The 23,989-nt window shown below is 44.6% G+C and overlaps 1 protein-coding gene across 1 annotated transcript; it reads right to left on the bottom strand.

Annotated features, from left to right (window-relative positions):
* On the bottom strand, positions 1-23,865 carry RRP9 (ribosomal RNA processing 9, U3 small nucleolar RNA binding protein). The gene is made up of 15 exons (XM_077325890.1): positions 23,701-23,865; positions 21,719-21,801; positions 20,988-21,094; positions 19,265-19,332; positions 17,418-17,459; positions 13,891-14,017; positions 9,006-9,127; positions 8,644-8,736; positions 7,538-7,638; positions 5,781-5,915; positions 3,987-4,049; positions 3,740-3,885; positions 2,620-2,699; positions 898-971; positions 1-175 (listed from the first exon to the last, which is right to left on the bottom strand). The coding sequence occupies exons 1-15, from the start codon at positions 23,785-23,787 to the stop codon at positions 70-72; spliced, it is 1,434 nt and encodes a 477-aa protein (XP_077182005.1). The 5' UTR covers positions 23,788-23,865; the 3' UTR covers positions 1-69.
* Positions 23,866-23,989: the final 124 nt, after the last annotated feature.

Genomic DNA, 23,989 nt, shown 5'->3' with positions numbered 1-23,989 from the left:
AAAAAGAAAGAAAATAGTTTTAATATACAGGTTAATTTAAGGGCATCCTATAAAGCAAGCAGAAGATCGTTAGGAATCTTCCACAAGTATCTCTGTGCTGCCTGCTGCTGTTTTCTTGAGTGGGATAATGCAGATGCTATTCTTGGCCTCTTTGATCCTCCACCAACGACCTAATCTGTAAAACAAACAAGAATGTTACTCACCACTGGATGTAAACCACTAAGCGTGATCCAGTAAAACTTTCCAGTCATGACTCCAACACACCACAAAATCTTGTCATCATAACGAAACTAACAGTGGAATTGCAAGAGACCATAAGGCAATGGGAAAGCAAGGGGTAGACTGAGATACCTTTGTTCCTAACATGCATTGTTCAGTTAACGGAAAAGTCAAACACCTATCTTCAAAACAGAAGGTTGTCTTCTGCTCCTCATGCACCATCCTCATACTATTCCTTATTCTTCAGCATGCTCCGCTGTCCAACTCCCCAGTTGCCAAAGGACATTAGCAGTACAATTTAAAGAGCAGTGGTCCTTCTAAGTCCACTGACGTCATGGACTACAGTTTGGGATTATACAGACTAGCAGGACTTAACAGCAATTTGTTTCTGCAATTGTACAATAAGCTTTCCAATGATGTCAGCAGACACTGCCCATAATCAGTTGTGTGCCAAATGTGTAGCCTGGGGGAAAGAAGTAGTCTCTTGCCAGAATTTATGGGCATATACATGATAAAAACATTTCATTGGAATTACTGTTAGGTATTCTACCCTCAGGATATCAAGAATCTTGTAACAGAACCCTAATACTGTCTTCAAATGCAAGATGGTTTCAGTCTACATTAACATTGGTAGCACACACATATCTTATGTTGTCACAGAAAAGATGGCTGGAATACCTGTGTTCTTGTCCTATCCCAGCTACTAGAAAATTTCCAGTGTTTGAGAATTTCAGACTATTAACAAAGCCAACCTGAGAGAAGGGAGAAAAAGACCAAGTTAAAGCACTAGAAGCTGGTCAGCAGTTTAGCCTCCAACAGATGACACCTCTGGCACCTCCCCTTTGTCAGTCCTCAACTGTACGAGTCAGTCAATAGTATGGCGTCAGCAGAACCAGTTACACCTTGTCTCCCACCCAATTCAAAGTGTAAAAATGGACTAGGCAGTTCGGACTTTAGGAGCGTATATAATGCCCCTTCCCCATGCTAAACACCAACCTCACAAGGGATTTTCAGCTGACTCTCTTCTATTTGCCCTCTAAATTTGGCGAGGATTAGATTTACATGATTTGAGTTACTGTACCCCCAAGATGGTTCCCCCAAGGAAAATGTTTTCTGGGGAAATGACCACTGTGGTCACTTAGACAGACACAGATTCAGGATAATACAAACTAGAGGCACCAACCTCACAGGTTGCAAACTAGAGGCACCAACCTCACAGGAGACTTCTGGAAGTTCCCCTATATGCCCTCCAAGTTGCTGCTTTGAAGTTTTGTAAACGTTTTGATTGAGCAGAGACAGTCTATCTGGAAATGTATCCACTAACGAACTGGCATGAACCTCCACAAACAGCTTGAAAATTCGTGCTGGTTGATCTGCCACAAACTTTGACACTGCAAACCATGAACTGGCCAAAATTAGTCACAAACTTAAGTTTGTGAGCAGGTTCATGCCCATCCCTACAAATGATCCAATTGCTGACTCAATTTAAGAAGCTTCTAAAATACACAGAAGTGCCTGATATATACCATATTCCTGCAACTTTTTGAACTAAACTAGATGCTTACCTCTAGTGAAACTTTACTTAAACTTCATCTGAACCTTTGTTCCCCTTATGCATTTTAAGCTATAATTTCTTTCTTCAGGACAGCAAAGATAATTGTTTTCTTGATTTTTCTACAGCTGCAGTCATAGCTGCTCAATATCTATCTCACATTTGAATTTCCCTACTCTTTTCTCAGCTCTACTCCTGAAGCACCTGAATAAGGAAAGTCAGGGCATCAGCATTTCACTAATGTAAAGAGGTGCCATTTTTATTGTACAGATTAAATGTTCTGAGATTCTGGAAATATTATCAGGAGTCTGGAATACAATGACTGTTCCCAATGTCTGTAAAAACTAATCTGATTCTATATTGTGGCTTATTTAACATAATCTAATTTAAATATTTTATAGCAGTGAGAGTATTGGCAAGTTCTGTAAGATCCAGGTCTGAATCCCCACTCTGCCAGGGGTGACTGCTGGTTGATCTTGGGCCAGCACTCTCAGCCTAATCTACCTAAACTGAGTTGTTGTAAGGATAAAACAGAAGATAAACAAATTATGTAAACTGCTTTGTGTCCCCATTGGAGGGGTAAGTGGAACAGAAATGTAATTGATGTAAAGAAATAAAAAATAAAATTCTTAGAACAGCCTAGTAAAGTATTCTGGAACCATTAGTTCAATTTTGCAAATGGACAGACAACAGAATGCACAGATAATGTGAGACGAGAATGAGAAGATTTTTTGGCTCAGTCACAACCTGAGACCACTGTTATCAGCCTTGTGGTTTTAGACCTTCAGCATAGAACTCCATGAAAAAGACATATTTCCACAAGTAGCCAACCCATGTGCTTTTCTTACCAGGGGAATATCAAAAAGTGGTTCCAACTTCCGGAATCCCTCTCCACACTTCCACAATTTCACACTGGCATTGTGAGAACCTGATGGAGAAAAAGCATAGGATTTCATATTCTGGATCCAAAGTGTTTAAAGAAAGGACACTTTCTTCCTAGGATAAACTATTCGTTCTAGAGTGCAAAGTTAATCTGTAATCTGTCATCCAGATCATTTGAGTCAATACAAAGTTTATTACTGAAATCAATCTCATTCTGGTTTGGCTTATCTTGTTTATTCCTGTGATCTGCTTTGACAAATCTTGGATGCTGGAACTCTAAAGCAGAATCTGAATCCTAATAAAAAGTTATCAGTTGGTCATCTTATACAGATAGAAAACCTTTTCCACAAATGCAGCATTGCTTGCCATTTAATTTAGCAAGCATTGTCCACAATCTTCAGGATTTAAAAACTGTAACATCTCCACAACAGCCAGCTGCATCCTCTGCCATTGCCAGCTGCAATGTCAGAACAGCTGGTGAGTGGTATCCCCCAAAAGGAAAGGACTCAAATAGCAGATTCACTTCTAAGTGTAATACAGCCCATGTCCTATCAGAACCCCAACACAGCTAATTGGTGTGGTAAAGGGATAAGCATGAAGATGATTCTCTTCTGAGAATAAGTGCATCTTTAGAAGAATCTTGAAAATAAGGTCACAGATATCAGGCTGAATCCAGGCTAAATTTTCCATCAGCTGAAAGGAACGTTCCTTGTGCTCACATCCTACTGCAGCCCATTATTCACCATGAAACTCAGCTCTTGCTGAATAGGGAATTGTGAGGAACAATTGGGGGTGGGGGCGCAACATGAAATGGGAATTGCCCAGCCCATCCGATAGCGAAAAGCTTAGTCTGAGTCCAATCCACTAACTTGTCTCAAAATCAGGACCTTAGGTCACAGTGTTATCTCAGACAAATCGGCACAGAACTCAGCTCTTTACACACATCCATTTTACCCAACTATGGGTCCCACAAGGAGAGAATCATACATATCAAATTTCCATTATGTGCTTTAAAACAAAGGCATTCACCCTTCCTCTGCCCCCAAAAGGAAAAGGACGAGACAAGCGTTTCATAGCATGAGTCACCTGTAGCTACAATGTCACTGTTCAGCAAGGCAGCAACCGAAGTGATCCAATAGGGCTGTTCCAGGCCTGATGCACCTTGGAAACCATGGGCCTGCTTCACTGTGGTTGATGGTTTCTTTTTTGACAGACCCCAGAGGGCTACTGACCTTTAGAAGGAGAAGAAAACAGGTGGTTACATCACAAAGAAGAGCCCCTGGGCAAAACAATAGAGGGAGGTGGAAAGGTCAACATATCAAGTACGACTCACCCATCATCTGCCCCAGACACCATATGCTCTTCATTGATCAGCTGGAGACAGTCAATAGAACCCCTAATACAAACGAGGAGAAAACCGTTCTACGTACTTGTTTTCAAAAAGAATCTGCCTGACAAATTCAGTAGCCAGCAGAAGTTACTGTATACCCCATTGCCAATACTATATGTACTTACATATTCATTCATTTAATTTATATACCCTCCCTCACTGTGACATTTTGGGGCAGGGTACATGGAGCAGCGGGACAAGTCTATTTGGAACATGTATAACAATGAACAATATGATAATGAACATGGATAGTCAAGATGGCTGTCAAAATTTGGGGGCCTTGCACTCAGAGTAATTGACTGCAGTAGATTGGAAGAGAAGGCAGTGACCACAACTGGGCAGCAACTTTAAGTTGGGGTACGTGGAGTGGCAGAGTTGCTTGACAAGGAGTTGGACTGAGGGAGGCCTCTGTTGCCAGCCTCCATCAAAAGTCTGGCGGAAGAGCTCCATTGTGGGTAGCCACTTTGGAAGAGCTAGAGTTGAGTCCAACAGCACCTTGGAAACCAGCTGTAACAGCAGGCATCCGAGGAAGGGAGCTTTGACTCACAGAAAATCAAGCCCTGAAAATCGTGTTGGTCTCCAAGAGGTGTTACAGGGCTTGAATCTAGCTTTAGCTTCACATATATAAATGCCGGACAAGAATAGACATACATCTCAGAGCATTTTTGCTGAAACAAGAAACCTCTCTACTCAAATTGGGATGTGAAATAGTCACACGAGTAGAAGTTTCACTGGTAATCTTGATGGGGGAAATCTTCCCATGAAGAAGTCCCAACCGGGCCATCCTCAATGAGGCTCTTGAGGACTAAGAATATTATTCTCTGTCATCAAAGAGTTACCCCGTCCAGTTACCCTGCACGTGATGCTATTGTGTTGCCAGCAGTGACCAGTGCAGTAAAGTGTTAGCCCCCTTCCAAGTGCAATAGCTTCAACTGATTTAGGTTAAAATGATACCTCAGACAATACATCTATTTGAACTTTAACATCAGAGCTACAATTTAACTAGCCAGTCACTAGGCCAGGGATCCCCAACCAGAGGACACGTCAGGGTTCCCAGGAGCTCCAGGGGGGTTCCACAGTCTTTCCCTTCCTGCCTTAATGGACTTGGCCACAAGATAGGACACTGGCTGCCTCCACCTGGAGGGGCTGGTGAATAGGCCACAGGTGTAAAAATCAAAGGGGGGGTGTCAGTTTTGTTGTGGTGTGGGGAGGTCCATCCTAGACGAGGCAGAGTCACCGTAGTAGTAGTAGTAGTAAAGGCGAGGGAAGGAAGTGAAAGGAGGGCGAAGGTTGCGGGTGATTATATCATTTCTGGGGGTGTGGCAGGGAGGTGTGACCAGCTGACATCACTTCCAGGGATCCTTGAAGCCTGCACATTTATTTCACGGGCTCTTCCGTTATCAAAAGGCTGAAAAAGACTACACTAGACTGGGTAGAAATAACTACACCAGGCCCACAGAGGGCTGTTGCCACAAGACAGGATTTGAAGAAGCTGCAAGTCCAGAGGATGAATTCCTAAGAGAAGTTAAATGCTATAGCTTCCTGATCCAACACAGAACTTGGTCTCCAAGAGCCAGCAGCAAGTATATTTAGTTGCAAATGATAGCAAGACCACAGTGAAAAGCATGGAAGAGGCTTTTAAGTCACAGCTGGTTGTGCTGAAAGCAGAAGATCTCCCTTCCTCACTCTGTGTAGCCTTCCGAAAGTAATCCCTGAACAGGGACCACTCATACTTACCGGTGCCCATAGAAGACAAGCTGGGATTCTTCAGGAATCTTCCAGACCCTGACAGTGCCGTCCCTCCCCCCTGATGTGACACAGCACTCCCGGCTCAGGCTGTCCAGTCCCGTAATTACATCCTGATGGCCAAACCTAAAGAGAGAAGAGGAGATTCCATTATGAACTAGGCACAGTTAAAAGGCCAGCATTTCCTCCGGAAATATTTCGAGTATCTCATAGTTTGGAGCATGCCACCCATGCCTCTTTGATTGCAAAATTGAACACAATTTGCTTTATATGTCCAGACTCGTAACTGACATTAAGAGGGAAGGTATGCCCTGAGAGTTTGCAGACTTGATAGGGGGTCCAGGCCCCTCTGCTTTTCACACAATTAACTGGATCAAGTGGGGCTAGCCCATTAGAAAATGACAGTGGTTTATTTATTTATTTATTTCAATTTATATACTGCCGTTCCCCAGATGGGCTGATGGCAGTTTACAATAATAAAAAAGTAAAAACACAATAAAACCCCATATAACCATCCCTTATAACAGTGGTCCCTAACCCGCGGGCCGTGGCCCGGCCGCGAAGGCCTCAGCGCCGGGCCGCAGCTCCTTCTTCCCTCCCTCCCCGAAGCGAGCTCGCCAGGCCGCGAGCAAATCGGCCGCCAAAGCAGCCGATTAGCTCGCAGCCCAGCAAGCTTCTCGCTTCGGGAGGGGAGGGGAGGGGAGGGGAGGGAAGAGAAGCTTGCCGACCCGCAAGCTAATCGACCGCTTTAGCGGCCGATTTGCTTGCGGCCTGGAGGAGCCAGGAGGGGAAGCCGCGGCTGCCAGCATGGAGGCGGCGCAAACGCGCATGCACGGACTGCCGCGCATGTGCGTTTGCGCCCCTGCTGGGCGTAAACGCATGTGCGCGGTAGTCCGCGCATGCGCGTTTGCACTGCGGTTACCGCGCGTGCGCGGGCCCCTGGGCCGTCCTCTCCCCTCACTACGCCGCAGCGGTCCGCAGCAAGCGGAAGATTGCGGACCGCTGCCTTATAATAAACAGCAACTAAGGCGGCAGGAGATAAATAATCCACTAAATCCCACCCTTCCCTTCCAGCCCAAGGCCAACCCATCTACCGTTGGGAGTGAGGTGCCATAGCTGATAACACCATAGGGGATCCTCAGATTGAACATTGGACCTCACCCTGGCCTCCACCATATGCCTGGTGGAAGAGTTCCGTCTTTCAGGCCCTGCGGAAAGCTGACAATTCCGACAGGGCCCTTAGCTTTTCCGGGAGTTCTTTCCACCAGATTGGGGCCAGGAATGAAAAGGCCTCGGCCCTGGTCGAGGCAAGGCGTACGTCCCGAGGTTGAAGACGGGACACTTGGATGAAGACAGGTCTTGGTGCAGACAATTGCAGCTAATGACATCATGGGCCTTTACAGGCAGCCCAAGCAGATTCCTTGCTTCCCACTCCATCTTTGCATCTCAATAAACAAACGTTGCACTCAAAATGCCACAGCCATCAGGAACGGGGTCCAGCGCAAGCACTTTGTACTGTTGTGCCCAGCCAAACAAACTCAGATTGGCACCTGTTGACCCACTATTCAAGCAGCACAGTAGCCCTAAAGAAGAACAACATGGATCACGGAGGCCTGCCTACTTCATCCCTGTGAGCAGTGCCATACCCAGCAAAGGGGAACTTGACATTTACAGTTCCGGTATATGCCAAGTTCCCTCCTGAGGATGGTTGCCCCACAGAGGCAACAGAGAGAATACCTGCAACTTACAAGGTTTCCACGTAGGCGTTCTCTGCCACATTCCACACTTTGACCGATCGATCATGGGATGCACTATACAGCTGGTGTGTGCCTTTTCGGAAAGACAGGCCCTGTACAAAGGAAGAGGTCTTGGGTAGGAAGGAGATTGTGGAACAAATAATCCTCAGAGGATGGGGCAGAAGAGTGTTACAAGACTTGCTTTCCTTTGTTTTTAGACACCAAATTAAAACACTCCTTTTCCCTCAGGCTTTTAATTAGGGGGTTTAATCTAGCCAGCTTTTTTAATGGTCTGTTTCTATTCTATGGATAGCTTTTATTATGTCCAATGGCTTGTTTCTTAATGGGTTGCTTTTAAGAAGAGTTGGCTTTTATGCCCTGCTTTTCTCTACCCAAAAGAGTCTCAAAGTGGCTTACAACTGCCTTCCCTTCCTCTCCCCACAACAGACACCCTGTGAGGTAGGTGGGGCTGAGAGAGCTCTGATGTTACTGTACTGTGAGAGCAGCACTATCAGGACTGTGACTAGCCCATGGTCACCCAGCTGGCTGCATGTGGAGGAGTGGGGAATCAAACCCAGGTCGCCAGATTAGAAGCTGCTGCTCTTAACCCCTGCATCAAGCTGGCTTGGCGTCACCATTGTGACACCATTTTAACTGTAAGTTGCCTTGAGCAGGATTGCAGCATAGAAAAATCCTAACCAAATAAATAAATACCTCCTCAGGAAAAGGACCTCAGAAGCAAAAATACCTGTATAGAAGTATCAAATATTCATTCCCATAATTTGAGCTGGCCTTCCAGAACTGAATGAGGCAACTCACACTAAAAGCATTATTAAAAATCCATATTAACTATCCAAGTATACAGCTAGCGATAATATTGACTTCATTAGTCAGAGTACAGTCCTGGGAAAATCCAATCCAATTGTAGCTGGCTGATGGAAGAAACAAGGATATTTCTAAAAAGTATGCCCCCAGGCTTCTGTGAAATTGTTTAATGCTTCCTTTATAGCATTAAATGGGCTTTAAAAAAGCAAAAAGCCAAAGAACTAGGTTGTTGTCACATCCTTTGCACACCCGCTCTCCAACATAATTCTTTCCGCCAGACTCAAATCACTCACCGACACAGCATCACGATGACCAGTGAACTTATAAAGGTGCTGGCAGGTAGTAGCTTCCCAGATCATAATTAGCTTGTTCTTATCCCCTGTAGCCTAGTCAAGACAGACAAGGGGAGACACTTGTGTCAAATACCCTCAGTAGCAACGGCTGCTGCTACAAGCAGTAAGGAGACTCAGTCAAGGACAATTCATGCAGATGGATGGGCCTGGTTTTGCTGTCATCGCTCAGATCAAGAGGCTGTTGACCCCCCTCTGTGCTGCAAACTAGGATGGCAGCAGCAGCTGCTCTGCTTTGTATTATGCTAGTAGTGTGCAGGGAGAGATCTTGTCTCTAAAAACAGGAAATGGGTAGGATCCCTTACCAGGTATTTACCATCCGAGGAGATAGCCATGGCCAGGATGTGTGCTGTATGGCCAGGACTTTTCTCTGTCACCTTCTTCCCTCTGTGGATCACATGCAGCTTCTTCCCACTCGCCACATCCCCTAAGAGATACAAGCCTCTATTTAACTCGTAGCCGGACAGCACCCCGAATTGCACACGTTTCAAAGCACCTGGGAATCTTTCCTTGCTCCATCAACCCAGCATTCTGCAAACCAGAGTTGCTCCACTAGAACCTACGGCTAGGGAGTCCAGTCATTCTCTTCGCACCTGACGTATTATACGTCAAGGTGCTGTGAGGATAGAAGAAGGTGGGGGCAAGGAGAACTATGGATGCCTTTCCTGAGTTCCTTAGAGCAGGGGTCGTCAACCCTCGGTCTGCGGCCCGGTACCGGGCTGCTGGTGGCCACGCACCTGCCTCTCCCCCACAACGAGAAGCTCGCCAGGCTTCGCTCGCGGCTCAGCTAGCTTCTCGCTAGGGGGTGAAGAGTCAGGTGCGGCCACCAGCATGCTGGCAGACACAAACGCGCATGCCCGGGCCGCCGGCTCTCCCTCACCCCCCGGAGGTGGTCCTCAACCGCAAAAAGGTTGGGGACTGCTGCCTTAGAGGGAGTGGGAGTGGATAAAAATGGAGAGAGATGGGGAGGCAAAGACGTAGTCCTTCTTCTAGCAGCTTAAAACAGGGGTCCCCAACCTTTTTGAGCCTGCAGGCACATTTGGAATTCTGTCAGGGGGGGGGGGGGGCACAGCAACAAAATGGCTGCAACAGGAGGTAAAGCTGGCCATAAAATGATTGCTGCAGGTTAACTTCAGTAACCCAGTGCAGATTCCTGTGCTGTGGTGGGAGTGGCTGCCAAAGCAATACTTAAAAAAAATCTGCACAGCCTGTCAAATCTCCAACAGTCAACGAGAAGCCTTGATTGGCCCACGTCCTACCTGGCCCCACTCACTTCCTACAACAACAACAAGCCTTTAATAGCATATAAAAGTACAATATAAGAAGGGAAAGTGCAAAAGGATCCACTCACTTCCTAAAAACACTTGGTGAGTACCAGAACAAGTGTAGGTGGGCTCCATGTGGCCCATGGACACCATACTGGGGATCCTTGGCTTAAAATGTAAAAAGCACATTGCCTCATGTGTCCTGCTCTGTAGGAAAAAATAATATGTGGAGACCAAAAAATGCCCATCAGAGCAAACATGCCTTTTCATCTGATACCTCCAATAAAGTCAAAATGCATTTCAAATCCACCTTCTTTACACTGACAGTTTAAAAAACAGCTACAAGTACATTGCAAAAAAGGTCATTTCCACTTTTCACAAATGTACACTGTAAGAAGAAAGTCTGAGAAACCTCTTTCAAGTGCCATTTCTGAGGTCAGCCATTCTCTACTAACTTTCTAAGCCCAAATGGATTCCACAGAACTATGACTTTCCTGAACAGACCAAATTGAAAGGGGGGAGGGGGGGAAAGAGATGTTTCAACTATAAATCACCAACATTCTTAGTTCACCCTAGTTCAACATACTTAGTTGCAATGTATGGCTGCAAAAGTTGGACCATAAGGAAGGCTGAGCGTCAAAGAATTGAGGCTTTTGAACTCTGGTGCTGGAGAAGACTCTTGCGAGTCCCTTGGACTGCAAGGCAAACAAACCGGTCAGTCCTAGAGGAGATCAGCCCTGACTGCTCTTTAGAAGGCCAGATCCTGAAGATGAAACTCAAATACTTTGGCCACCTCATGAGAAGGAAGGACTCCCTGGAGAAGAGCCTAATGCTGGGAGCGATCGAGGGCAAAAGAAGAAGGGGACGGCAGAGAATGAGGTGGCTGGATGGAGTCACTGAAGCAGAAGGTGCAAACTTAAATGGACTCTGGGGAATGGTAGAGGACAGGAAGGCCTGGAGGATCATTGTCCATGGGGTCGCGATGGGTCGGACACGACTTCGCACCTAACAACAAGAACAATCCCATCCTACCGATTATCTCTTCATAATATATACTAATGAATTTTTATTTTATTTTTTCTTTCCACTGGAATATTGAGAAGCAGAAGGAAAGCTTTATTTTAGAATCGTGCTGGGCATTCTACTCTTGCAGCCATGATGCTTAATAGAATGCACTCAGTTTCTGGATGCAGTTGTCACCCGGGGCTTGAACCCACTTATCCCTGAGAACTCTGTCTACACCCCCTTCCTGCACCCAATGTGCCATAACATCCACTGAACACCTACACCTTTACAAACATTACCTGAGCTGAAGCTAATCAGAAAACTTCCTCCTAACATAGCTCTAGGTCAGTGGTTCTCAACCTGGGGATCAGGACCCTTTGGGGGTCGAACAACCCTTTCACAGGGGTCGCAGCAAGGTGAACAGCTTGCTGGGGGGGGGGGGGATGGCACCACTCCTCCTGAAGGCACTTGCCAATTTATATACAATTTATAATCAATTTATATACAATCATGAGTAATAGATCTCCACGCCATTGGTCAGTTTTGGTTTAATTCCTGTGAAAGAACGCTTGCATAATTTTATGGCTGGGGATCACCACAACATGAGGAACTGTATTAAAGGGTCGTGGCATTACGAAGGTTGAGAACCGCTGCTCTAGGTTCATCATCATTACAGAATTTGATATCTATATTTCAGAGAATCTCAGATATAGCCAGGCATGTCTCCACAAGTGTTCAGAAACCAGCTTCAGAGAGACTAATTTCAACCCAAACCATGGTCTTACATCATAAATTCCTTAACCCAATGGATAAGCCGGATTTTAATGGGAGAATTAATTTGGCCTCAAGAAGAAGAAGAAGAGTTGGTTCTTATATGCCGCTTTTCCCTACCCGAAGGAAGCTCAAAGCGGCTTACAGTTGCCTTCCCTTTCCTCTCCCCACAACAGACACCCTGTGAGGTGGGTGAGGCTGAGAGAGCCCTGATATCACTGCTCGGTCAGAACAGTTTTATCAGTGCCGTGGCGAGCCCAAGGTCACCCAGCTGGTTGCATGTGGGGGAGCACAGAATCGAACCTGGCATGCCAGATTAGAAGTCCACACTCCTAACCACTACACCAAACTGGCTCTCTCTCAAAGGTAACGTATCACATGCATTAGAGGAACCATACGTTGTCAGAGCACATGCTTTGCATGTATAAAAGATTTTAAAGTTCACACTTCTTGCAACTCCAATTAAAGGATCTGAGAAAGCACAGCTAAGACACACCTCTGTTCAAATCTCTGAAGCACAGCCACATTTCCAAACTCTGCAGGACTATGTGAGCCAGTGGCTTCAGATCAATACAAGGACATTTGCTGAGCCTTACAAATCTCAGGCATGCAGGGACTAAACATCCATCTATCCATCCAAAAAGATATAGCAAGACTGCTACATAGCCTTAAGTCTTATGCGGGGGTAAGTGGTTTCCAAGCTCAGTTGTCACTCTATTAAATAGGACTTACAAGGGAATCATAGGCAGTGTTATTCCAGTCTAAATCCACTGAAATAAATGGGCTAAGGTTACAGGAACTCTGCATAAGTTTGCATTGTTGAGCTAGCAATTGTATTATTTATTTACATTCAACCTGCCCTTCTCACTCTGATGCAAAGCCCATCACACAACATGTCAAATACAGTCAACAGGATGAGACAGCCAAGAAACAAACCTATAAGATATGGATAGCAAAAATCTAAAAAGAAGAAGCCTGGAGACAGAGTGGAAACACAGCTTAAGCATTAACATGACAGGCTAAACAATACAGAAATTTACATTGCAGGGTCATATGTACAGCAACAGACAGCACACACTGGGCATACCAGTTTAGTTCACAGTCCCTATATCTTTCCCAAACCACCTTTATATTAGAGACCCCAATCACCTGCGTAAAAAAGACACCATGAATAACTGCTTTGCATAGTTTGGGGGAAGCCATGAGAATGGGAGTATTTCTGGCCTCCTCAGGTAGGTCATTCCATATGGTGGGAACCACAACAGAGAAGGCACACCCACGGGCAATTGTTTATTTGCACATTTTCAGGGGGCCACCTGGAGAAGGCCCTGCTCAGATGAGCAAAGCTATCATGATGAAGCATTGGAGGGAAGATGGGGCCAAGGTTTTACAAATTGACAGAGTCATTCATTAAATTAGCATAGGAATACCATGTTGCTACTGACAATGTATGTGCACAAATTGGTTTTAGAAGACACTGCTTTGTGCGATAAAAGTGTGTGTCTTAAAAGAAGCATTGGTCCTTCCCTCAGACACCTACCAGCCACACTTTTTGTAATTTATTGCAGTACATTAAAGAATACGTCTCATTAATTAGTCTACCAAAATAGAGCAACCTGTGTTTCAACAGATTGATCCAACCAACTAACACTGTAATTCCAAACAGAATTACTCCAGTCTAAGCCCAGTAAAGACTTGTACTGGAGCAAATCTGCAAAGGACTGCAGAACACAATGTTGCAGCCCTATTTCAGCATCAGGTGCCTTGTAGGGATGCAGGTCACCCTGCAGCAAAACTAGTGGTCAGAATAATCTGTTAATTCTTAGTAGAACAAGCAGAATTTCCAGGGCTGAGAATACAAGGTGGGGGGGGGGGGAGGACAGCACTGAGAATGTGTAAAGGCAGATATATTGGAAGAACACTGTGACAAAATTAGGTTATACATTGTTGATGTTACCAGGACGGGTTCCTTCACTTCCCCCCAAGATGCACAAAGAAGAAGTGGCATTTCAGCATCTGGTACCATTTTGATTAACTGAGCCTCCCACTCTGAAGCAGAGCTCTCTCTCTCCAGCCTCCTCTTCCACACCCTGCTAATAATGTCTTCCTCAGAGAGAAGCTGTCTCCTTTTGTAGAACAAAAGACTCACACTTGATGATGGAGCACTCTTTGGCAGCAGAAAATACATATTTATCATCCGGGGATATGACTAGGCAAGTGATGGGCAGTCGGTGTCCTCGTAGAACCTGGATGTCAGCTCTGTCTGGAAATTGCAACTGTTCAGAAAAACAGGCCCAAACATCAGTTGTAATTCTGTGATGAGAGCTTCCCACATTCAGAGCAGAGACAAAGATTTGGATCCCAACCTTCTGGTAAGAGTTGCTATTGTGGCAGCAGAGCACCCAGCCAATAATGCTAGAATCAGCTCTATCAAATAGTAATCATAGAACATAACTATCAGCTCCCTCATCAGGAAAATATCACCTACCTCACAGTAGACAAGGCTTGCTATTCATATACCAGTCAGATACATAAGAGAGAGCATCCACACGGCTATCAGCAAAATGCTCGCCAAAATTGCTGAGTCAACCAAGTCTTTCTAAAGGCCAAGAGTGAGGATTTCTCTGGGGATGCTGTTCCATAATTGCAGGACAGCCAAAGAAAATACCCAAACGAGCTACCTGGTGACAGGAATGGATTAAAGGCTTTATTGGGCAGACTCAAGGTCTGAAGAGCTGGTTCTTCAGAATGGCGGCCCTAGTTTGCAAAGGGCTTAGGGATAATAAGCAGAACCATGTACTGCATATAGAAACAAACTGAAAGCCAGTTAAGTGCAAACGGTTCAGGTTTGGTGTTATATGCAGAAAACTGTCCGCTCTAGTGATTCTGCACAATGAGTCCAACCACTCCCTACCACTGGGAGTCAATAACGAATCATTTAAACATTGCCAGAAATCATGCATTGTTCTTTGTTAAGACCTTTAGCTCTTTGTGCAGCATGATATAACCTAACAGACAGATCATTTCTATTGCCTCCCTGTGATGGATAGTTTCAAGTTCACCCCTCCAGAAGCCTCAGCCTGTCACTTTCAGATGGTGGCCTGGAATGTTGAAAGGGGGTGGGAATTTTAACTGCCGGCTAACTGATAGAGTTGGGGGTTATGTGACTTTGGTGGGAGAAGTATTAGGAGGTCTGCTGATTAGGCAGTGAGTCTATTAGGGACTTTATGTATTTTGAAGATCGTTAGGGATGTTGTGCTGTTCTTGTCAAAACAAGCCTTTCTGTTACACACTATAAATCTGAATTAGTCAAACAATCCTGTCTCAAAGATAATTTTTATAAGAGGATTTATAGGTGGTATATGATGCCAAAAATATTGGGTAAAATGTATAAGAATGTTCCAAATAAACGTTGGAAATGTGAGCATTTACTAAGTACATTTTATCATATGTACTGGACTTGTTCTAAAGCAAAGAAATTTTGGGCACAAATATATACATGTACACAAAAGATTTTAAATATTAACTTTCAAATGAAACCAGAAGGATTCTTATTAGGTTTGATTGACAGAAAACTAGAAAAGAAATATAGAACTTTGTTTTTATATATGACAACAGCAGTGCAAGAGAGCTAAAAATGATTTGATGACTTGTGGTTTTAGAGAATAAGAATAATACTTCTATCTATCTTCTATCTATTTATAAAATTATTTATATATATATATACAAGATAAATGTGAATTAACAAGTGATATCATATGTGTTTTAGATTTGCCTGCTGGTTCCTCTACTGGCAGGTACAAAATAAAACTCTCAAGTACATACAAGTCACATTAAATGGAGAAGAGAGAAACAGATAATCTGTACTGTGTTCATTTAGCAACAGTGGTCTAATATAAGGGCCGCCCTCTGCTCCTCTCAGGGGCTTCCCCCCCTTCTCTGAGGTGAGGCCTTCAGCCAATTCCTGCAGGCCAGACTTAAGATGGGTGGGGTATGGGACTTCATTTACTAGTGTTTTTTTTTTTAATAGGCTGTTTTAAATCACTTTGTGAATGTTTTAGCTATTAACGTAAACCGCCCTAAGCCTGCTTGTGGAGGAGGCGGTCTATAAATCTAATAATATCTAATAATAAATAAATAAGGAAGACTGGAATTAAAATCAATTGTAAAGAGTTTGATATGTCTCTTCTTTGTATGTTAGTTCTTTTCTTTCTTTTTATCATACTGCCTCTCTGCCTACACCCCTCAAAGAGCTCTGCGCTCCGCCACCTCCAACCGGACAGTGATCCCTGGCCCCAAGTAAGTCGTCTGCTTGACCTCAACCAGGGCCAGAGCCTTCTCTGTCCTGGCCCCCACCTGGTGGAATGAGCTCTCAGAGGAGATCAGGGCAGTTCCGCAGCAAAAGGCATTTGGTTGAGGTCAACCAAAACTAAATAACATCCACTTGGCCCCAAATCTCCCTTCCCTTGAACCGATGCAACAGATCGAACCAACCTGTTAGATTGTTCACTATGTTTAATGTTATTTTCTCTGTTTATTGTTATTACAGTTACTTTTCATTCATTATAATCAGTGAGTTTGAAGTATTGTTGTTATGTTCTATGTGAACCACCCTGAGCCTTAGGGGAGGGCAGTATACAAATAGAATTAATTAATTAATTAATATCTCAGCCAAACAAGAAACCTGCTTTCTAACTGTTGTGCTTTCTCAGGCTCCAACTCTCCAGTAAATTTGTCACTGTAACACTCAGAGGGGGCTGTAGAAAATCAAATGAAGAAACAACCTAGCTATGCATGCATACTACTGAAATAAAGCTGTTAAATTAGTTGTTTTCATCAAGTCAACAGCGTGATTCCTTCAAGCCTATCATCCCTCATAGTTGGCCAAGTAAACACTGGGTGGCACCTTGAGTCCATGCACTGTCCTCATTCAAAGCAGTCCCCAAAATAAGCAAGTGAAGCACACACACAAAAAGAAGCAGGGCATGAAATTTAAATTCCTAGTTCAGCCTTTCTCAACTTTTTTACCATTGAGAAACCTCTGAAACATTCTTCTGGTTTCGTGAAACCCCAAAAATGGTGTGATTGCACAGAACATGGTTGGGGAGCAAAGCTGTGTACACACCCACCCAGGGCCCCTCCCCTTTCCATCCCCTTCAGGCCCATCATTGGCCATTTGGGATGGCAGGTCAACATGATCATATATGGCCATAACACCTGATAAATGTTTAACAAATTTTAAAATATATCAAAAATTAATTAACTCCCAACCACTCGGAAAACCCTTTGAGGGTCGTCATGAAACCCTGGTTGAGAAAGCCTGGCCTAGTTACTGGGTCTGAAGATGGGGTGTTGTCACACTCCACAATATCACTGACTTGACCTTCCCTATACTACAAGAGATTTCCAAAACCAGGCCAGAACCTTCAAAATGGAGTATCTATCCAAGAGAAAACGAGTTACTACATAGAAAAGCCATCACATCTTTTCCACCTGTCCAGCTCTAAACAATGCCTAACAACAAAGGAGAACAATTTTATTTAAAACTAGCGGATGACAATAAGTTGTAGAAGTGTCTAATAGAAGAGGAACCTTGATAGAGAAAATAAATGTCTTCTGCTTCAAAAAACAGCAATAACCACTCTCCAGTTCTGTAGGGAAGTGAATTCTACTTACACTTTTGGCAATTTGTCGCTGTAATTTCCCTTTCTGTTCAAGCTGCAGGAGAAAGAGGAAACAAAAATCAGAGTGATCACTGCAGTTATCTTCTCTCACCTATCCCCTCAAGCAGCCTAGGGATAAGCAAAGCACTCAACATTTCTATAGCACTAAAGGCTATTTGAATTCTTCTTCTTCTTGCAAAACAAAACAGCCATAAGTTGCTAGACCACATGACCGTGAAGATAAATTTTCTGCAAAAGTGCAGAGAAGTAAGGCGGTTAGTGAATGCCACAGCTATGCCTGTTATTAGTGTTCAGGACTTCAGAATACTTACAACTCTGAAGAAGTGACATGATTTTCATATTAATATTACCTCTTAGAAGCTTAGAACTGTTTCCTTGAAATGCCACAAAGCAGAAGAGACTGGACAAATTAACACATCAGCTAAGGAATATGTTGTGATCCAGCAGCTCCTTTGGCTCCAGACCCATCTCTTACACACACCTTAGGCAAATCACTTCAGCCCTGCATCTGCAATATGGGGGTAATGATAGCCTACTTTATAGGTCTGTTCCACAGATTACAATAAAATAACCTAAATGCAACACTCCGAACACTGAAAGTATTATATAAATGCTAATGCATTATAACGGCCATCACAGACATGATTTCATAATCACGCAACACTCTGTGGCAGAGCACATGTTTTGTGCACAAAGTCCATTTGAGCCCCTACATCTCTAGTTAAAAGGATCTTGGCTAGGCATGCCGGGATCCTTTTCTGCCAGCAATCCTGAAAAGCCACTCCCAGTCACAGTACACCACACCAAGCAACATGGACCAATAATTTGACTTAGTTAAGGGTACCTTCATCACATAAAGACATGTACAAATGCTACACATTAACAAGCCTTGGGTTAGGACAAGGTCCCTAAATCTTTTTAAGCCTATAGACTGTAGGAAGCCATGGCATTCACAGATATGATGATTATTGGACTACTTTGGTATGTTGTCCCTGCCCATACTCTGTAATCTCTATGTGATTAGTAGCACCTCTCTGACTCACTTAGAAAAGATTTGGGTTTTAGACCCCAGTTTTCACTACCTGAAGGAGTCCTAAAGCGGCTCACAACTGCCTTCCCTTCTCCTCCCAACAGACATCCTATGAGGTAGGTGAGGCGGAGACAGCTCTGACAGAAATGCTTTGTGAGAATAACTCTAACAGGACTGTGGCTTGCCCAAGATCACCCAGCTGGCTGCATGTGAAGGGATGGGGAATCAAACCTTGCTCACCAGATTAGAGGCTACTACTATTAAGCACTACACCAAGCTGGCTCTCTTATACAAACTCCACAGCAGAACAGGAAGGTACACTTGGTGATTCATGTTTGTGACCATACCCAACTCTCAACAGGTTGCTATAAAGGTGACTTTGAGTTTTATTCAAGGATCCACGATGAATACTATCACTTTCCATAATCAGTTGGATTGAAATAATAATAAGATGCTTAAGTCAAGCAAGAAAATCTCAGACGTACAATGCAAGGGGAATTAATAAATGCACTTTGTCTCGGTAAACTGAGACTGTCCAGGCTAATAGAACTGTTTGTTCTTTCTTTCGTAAAGAGCCCCTTGGTCCAGCAAGAGTTAGGACCTATTGTTCTCATAAGCCTTGCCACACAGCAGCAGAGCTGAGCCCAGTTAGTGCCTGTATGGTAGGGATTTCTGTTCAACTCACTAATAAGATTCTTTTCCATCTTTAGGGAAAATGAGAAGTTCCCTTGCTTTCTGATGCCCCCACCCATGAGCAAGAGAGGCTCAGAGCAGCTCTTTTGCAATCTCTCTCCAAGGATCCTACTCACCACATCTTCCTTCAGGCGGCCAGCAACCAGGTCCCGTTCCAAGGCCTCTTCTTCTGCCTTCTCCTCTTCTGCTCAAGGCAAAAAACCCCAGACTGTACATGAGGGACATGGCTCAGGAGAGGGATTAGAATTAACAATGGGGAGCAGAGGCAAGGGCAATCATAAAGGCATAAGTGTAACCTCTGCTACTCACACAGCAAACAATAACACACACACACAAACTCCAATCAAGAACCTTTGGCAAGGACATTAGCCAACACACTAGTGACCAGTTTGCACACAGAATCATAGAATAATAGAGTTGGAAGTGATCTCATGGGTCATCTAGTCCAACACCCTGCACTATGCAGGACACTCACAACCCTATCGCTCATCTACTGTAACCTGCCACCCCTTTGCCTTCACAGAATCAGCCTCTCCATCAGATGACTATCTAGCCTCTGTTTAAAAATTTCCAAAGATGGAGAACCCACCACCTCCAGAGGAAGCCTGTTCCATTGAGAAACCGCTCTGTCAGGAACGTCTTCCAGATGTTTAGATGGAATTTCTTTTGAATTAATTTCATCCCATTCATTCTGATCTGTCCCTCTAGGGCAAGAGAGAACAATTCTGCTCCATCCTCCATATGGCACCCTTTTAAATACTTGAAGATGGTTATCAGATCTCCTCTCAGTCATCTCCTCTCTAGGTTAAACAGACCAAGCTCCCCCAACCTTTCCTCATATGTCTTGGTCTCCAAACCCCTCACCATCTTTGTTGCCCTCCTCTGGACATGTTTCATTTTGTCAACATCCCTCTTCAACTGGGGTGCCCAAAACTGAACACAGTTCTCCAAGTGAGGCCGAACCAGAGCAGAGTAAAGCGGTACCATCACCTCCTGTGATCTGGACATGATACTCCGTTTGAAAATCCCATTTGCCTTTTTAGCCACTGTCACACTGTTGACTCATGTTCAATGTATGGTCTACTAAGACTCCTAGATCCTTTTCGCACATGCTACTGCCAAGACAAGTCTCCATCTTATATTGGTGTATTTGGTTTTTCCTACCTAAATGCAGAACTTTACATTTGTCCCTATTGAACTTCATTTTATTCAGTTTAGCCCACTTCTCGAGCTTATCAAGATCATCCTGTATTCTGTTGCTGTCTTCAGTTTGCTACCCTCCCAGTGTTTGCAACCATCAAACATATGGTTGCAATCTGAAGCTGCTGTGGCTGACAGTACCCTGCCCATGACCTCATTAGTGCATGCAGTAGTTCAGTGCACAGGACAATGCTGCTTTCACGGACATCTTAAGGTAAACATGTTTCAAGGCATGTCATATGGTCAGGAAACTTTCATAAGAAGCACCTGTTCCCTTCACCAGTACACAGCTTAAGCATTCTTGAAAAATACTTTTCCATCCACATGCCTGAGAGTTGAGCATTTGATACCGATATAAAGCACAGCTTGTCAGTACAGCATATGCTTTGGGTGCACAAAATTCCAGGTTCAATCTGTGGCATCATCAACCCAAAAGAAACTGAGATACAGGTCTTTTCCAGCCTAAGACTCTGGAGAATTACTACAAGTCAGTGCTGATGATAATGACATAGGTACAAGCCAATATCCATATTTGTTTGTTCATGCTTACGTGTCTGACATCCAACCAATTAGACGGCTAAAAAAATTGAATTGCCTGGCAATCCCCTATACAAGATCACCCTGTAACCCATGGTTTACCTTGCTGTCGAAGCTGCTCTAGGTATAATTTTGCTAATCTCAACTTCTTCTCCTGTGGTGTCTCGTCGATCTCCTCTTCGGCTTCATTGTTCTTTTTCTTTGCAGGGCTGTGAGAAGAGGGAACAGAGGAAAAGACAATAATCTGTATTAAAGCATCTCTCATGCACACCCCTTTGATAGCCATCAACACAGAACAGTAAGCAAAATGTATTCAGAATGAAAGCACTCTAAAATATACCCTCCCCCTTAAAATCAATAAGGGAGCTTAACAAAATAGAAATAAAATATTTCTATTATATAATAAACCAGGGGTCAAGCCCATTGCATTCAGGAACAAAATGGGTGCTAGACTGGGGGTGGAGTGGATGGCTTATCCCTCCCCCCAGGACCTGGAAAGGCTGCAGGTCCCTGGGATGGGAACTCATCGGCAGAGGCAGCTCTCACGCCTAAGTGGAAGGAGGAGGAAGTGGTTAGGGGTGGGGGATGGAAGGCAACTGGCGGCCACTGGACAAGTAGGCAAGCCATTTAGAGGAGGAGCCACTCAGAGGCCTCCCTGAGTGAGTGTTAAGTGCTGATGCTCCTCCTCCAAGGCCTTACCAGAAATATATAATGTGGAACAGATAAGAGATAACAGAATACTCTTCCTTGTTCAATGTCAAATGGTTCATCTCGACTTGTAATCCATAACCCACTATGGCCAGACAGATACCCCAGTGCGGAAACACCATTACCTATCTGGCTCAGAGTCACTGGAGATCTCCTCATTGAGCTTGGAGCCAGATTTCTGCCAGGATTTCTCCTCTGCTACGGGAAGCTAGAAAATAAGAGATGCTTTTAAAATGTATCAGCAACTCTGTCAGCTAGAACTACCATGCCAAATTACAATGTTTTTTCTTTGTTATAGTAGAAAAGCAGGGAAGATAGTGATAATGAAAACCGCAGTCAGAACTAAACAGAGTGCCTGAAGAACTATGGACAGAGGTTTCCAACATTGTACAAGAGGTAGCAACTATAACCAACCCAAAGAAAAAGAAATGCAAGAAAGCAAAACGGCTGTCTGAGGAAGCTTTACAAATAGCTGATAGAAGGGAATTGAAAGGCAAGGGAGAAAGATACACCCAACTGAATGCTGAATTCCAGAGAAGAGCTAGAAGAGATTAGAATGCCTTCTTAAATGAACAGTGCCAACAAATAGAAGAAAACAATAGAATAGGGAGGACCAGAGATCTCTTCAAAAATTGTAGATATGAAGAGAACATGCAAAGATTGGTATGATAAAGGACCAAAATGGTAAGGACCTAACAGAAGCAGAAGCGATTTTTAAAAGGTGGCAGTTTTATACAGAAGAACTATACAAGAGAGAGCTTAACATCCCTGATAACCACGAGGGGGTAATCACTGACCTGGAGCCAGACATCCTGGGATGTGAAGTCAAATGGGCCTTAGGAAGTCTGAACAAAAATAAAGCTAGTGGAGGTGACAGCATTCCAGTTGAACTATTAAAAATCTTTAAAAAACAATGCAGTAAAACTGCTACACTCAATATGCCAGCAAATTTGGAAAACTCAACAGTGGCCACAGGATTGGAAAAGGTCAGTTTACATTCCAATCCCAAAGAATGTTCAAACGACCGCACCATTGCACTCATTTCTCATGCTAGCAAAGATATGCTCAAAATTTTACAAGCTAGGCTCCAGCAAAGAGCCTCTTGTGGCGCAGAGTGGTAAGGCAGCCATCTGAAAGCTTTGCCCATAAGGCTGGGAGTTCAATCCCAGCAGCCGGCTCAAGGTTGACTCAGCCTTCCATCCTTCCGAGGTCGGTAAAATGAGTACCCAGCTTGCTGGGGGGTAAAACGGTAATGACTGGGGAAGGCACTGGCAAACCACCCCGTATTGAGTCTGCCATGAAAACGCTAGAGGGCGTCACCCCAAGGATCAGACATGACTTTGTGCTTGCACAGGGGATACCTTTACCTTTTTAGGCTCCAGCAATATGTGGACTGAGAACTTCCAGAAGTACAGGCAGGATTTCGAAGAGGCAGAGGAACTAGAGATCAAATTGCCAACATACGCTGGATCATGGAGAAAGCTAGAGAGTTCCAGAAGAACATCTACTTTTGCTTCATTGACTATGCTAAAGCCTTTGATTGTGTGGAGCACAACAAATTGTGGCAAGTTCTTAAAGAGATGGGAATACCTGAGCATCTTATCTGTCTCTTAAGAAACCTATATGCAGGTGAAGGAACAACAGTGAGAACCGGCCATGGAATCACTAATCATCCAAAAATAAATCCAGAAGATGTGCCTTTTGGGCAGAATTTAACAGGCAATCCCCATACTATGTCCATACGGATGTCTGGTTCCACGGCTCATTTCGGGTGACCAAGATCAGTTCCCCTGGCGAAAATGGTTGCTTTAGAGGGCGGACTCCATAGCGTTATACTCCACTGAAATCCCTCTCCACCCCAAATCCCGCCCACTCTCGCTCCAGCCCCAAAGCCTTCAGGTATTTCCCAAGCCAGAGTCGGCAGCCCTGCGCCCAATACACGTTCACTCATCCACCAGCGTGGTCAGAAAGAGAGTGTCCCATTCACGCGCCCGCCTGCCACCCAGATCCGACAGAGCCACATGCAGCTGGATTCACTGACCCACGCTAGGGCACCCCGGAGCGCGCCCTCCCCGGCCAAGGCAGCCCTCCCCTTCTCCTTACTAACTTTTCGCCTCTTGCGTCCGGCCCCTCCGGCCGCTGCCGCGGAAACCTCTCGCCTTTGCTTTTTCCTGTTCATGGCCCCAGCCGCCATGCTGCCGCCGCCGCCACACCGCTTCCGACACGTGCTCTCCAAGCCATTCCCCCGGGCTTTCCCAATTGGCCCGAAGCAACACCGCCTTCCTTCTATTGGCTGAAGTTCTGCCTGGAAACCCCGCCTCCTTCCGAAGTAGAGCGGGGGCGAGCCTTTGCACGGAGACGCCGCTTGATTCTCATTGGATAAACCGCGCTAGTAG

Source organism: Paroedura picta, chromosome 3, assembly GCF_049243985.1.
Source record: "Paroedura picta isolate Pp20150507F chromosome 3, Ppicta_v3.0, whole genome shotgun sequence".
Taxonomy (NCBI): Eukaryota; Metazoa; Chordata; class Lepidosauria; order Squamata; family Gekkonidae; genus Paroedura; species Paroedura picta.
This window is presented reverse-complemented; position numbering and strand designations above follow the sequence as displayed.

Coding starts and splice junctions, on each gene's coding strand:
- RRP9 (XM_077325890.1), bottom strand. CDS start 23,787: ATGGCGGCTGGGGCCATGAACAGGAAAAAGCAAAGGCGAGAGGTTTCC. Junction 21,095..21,718: donor AGTGACTCTGAGCCAGATAG/GTAATGGTGTTT, acceptor CTCTTCTCACAG/CCCTGCAAAGAAAAAGAACA. Junction 176..897: donor GGGATAGGACAAGAACACAG/GTATTCCAGCCA, acceptor TTTGTTTTACAG/ATTAGGTCGTTGGTGGAGGA.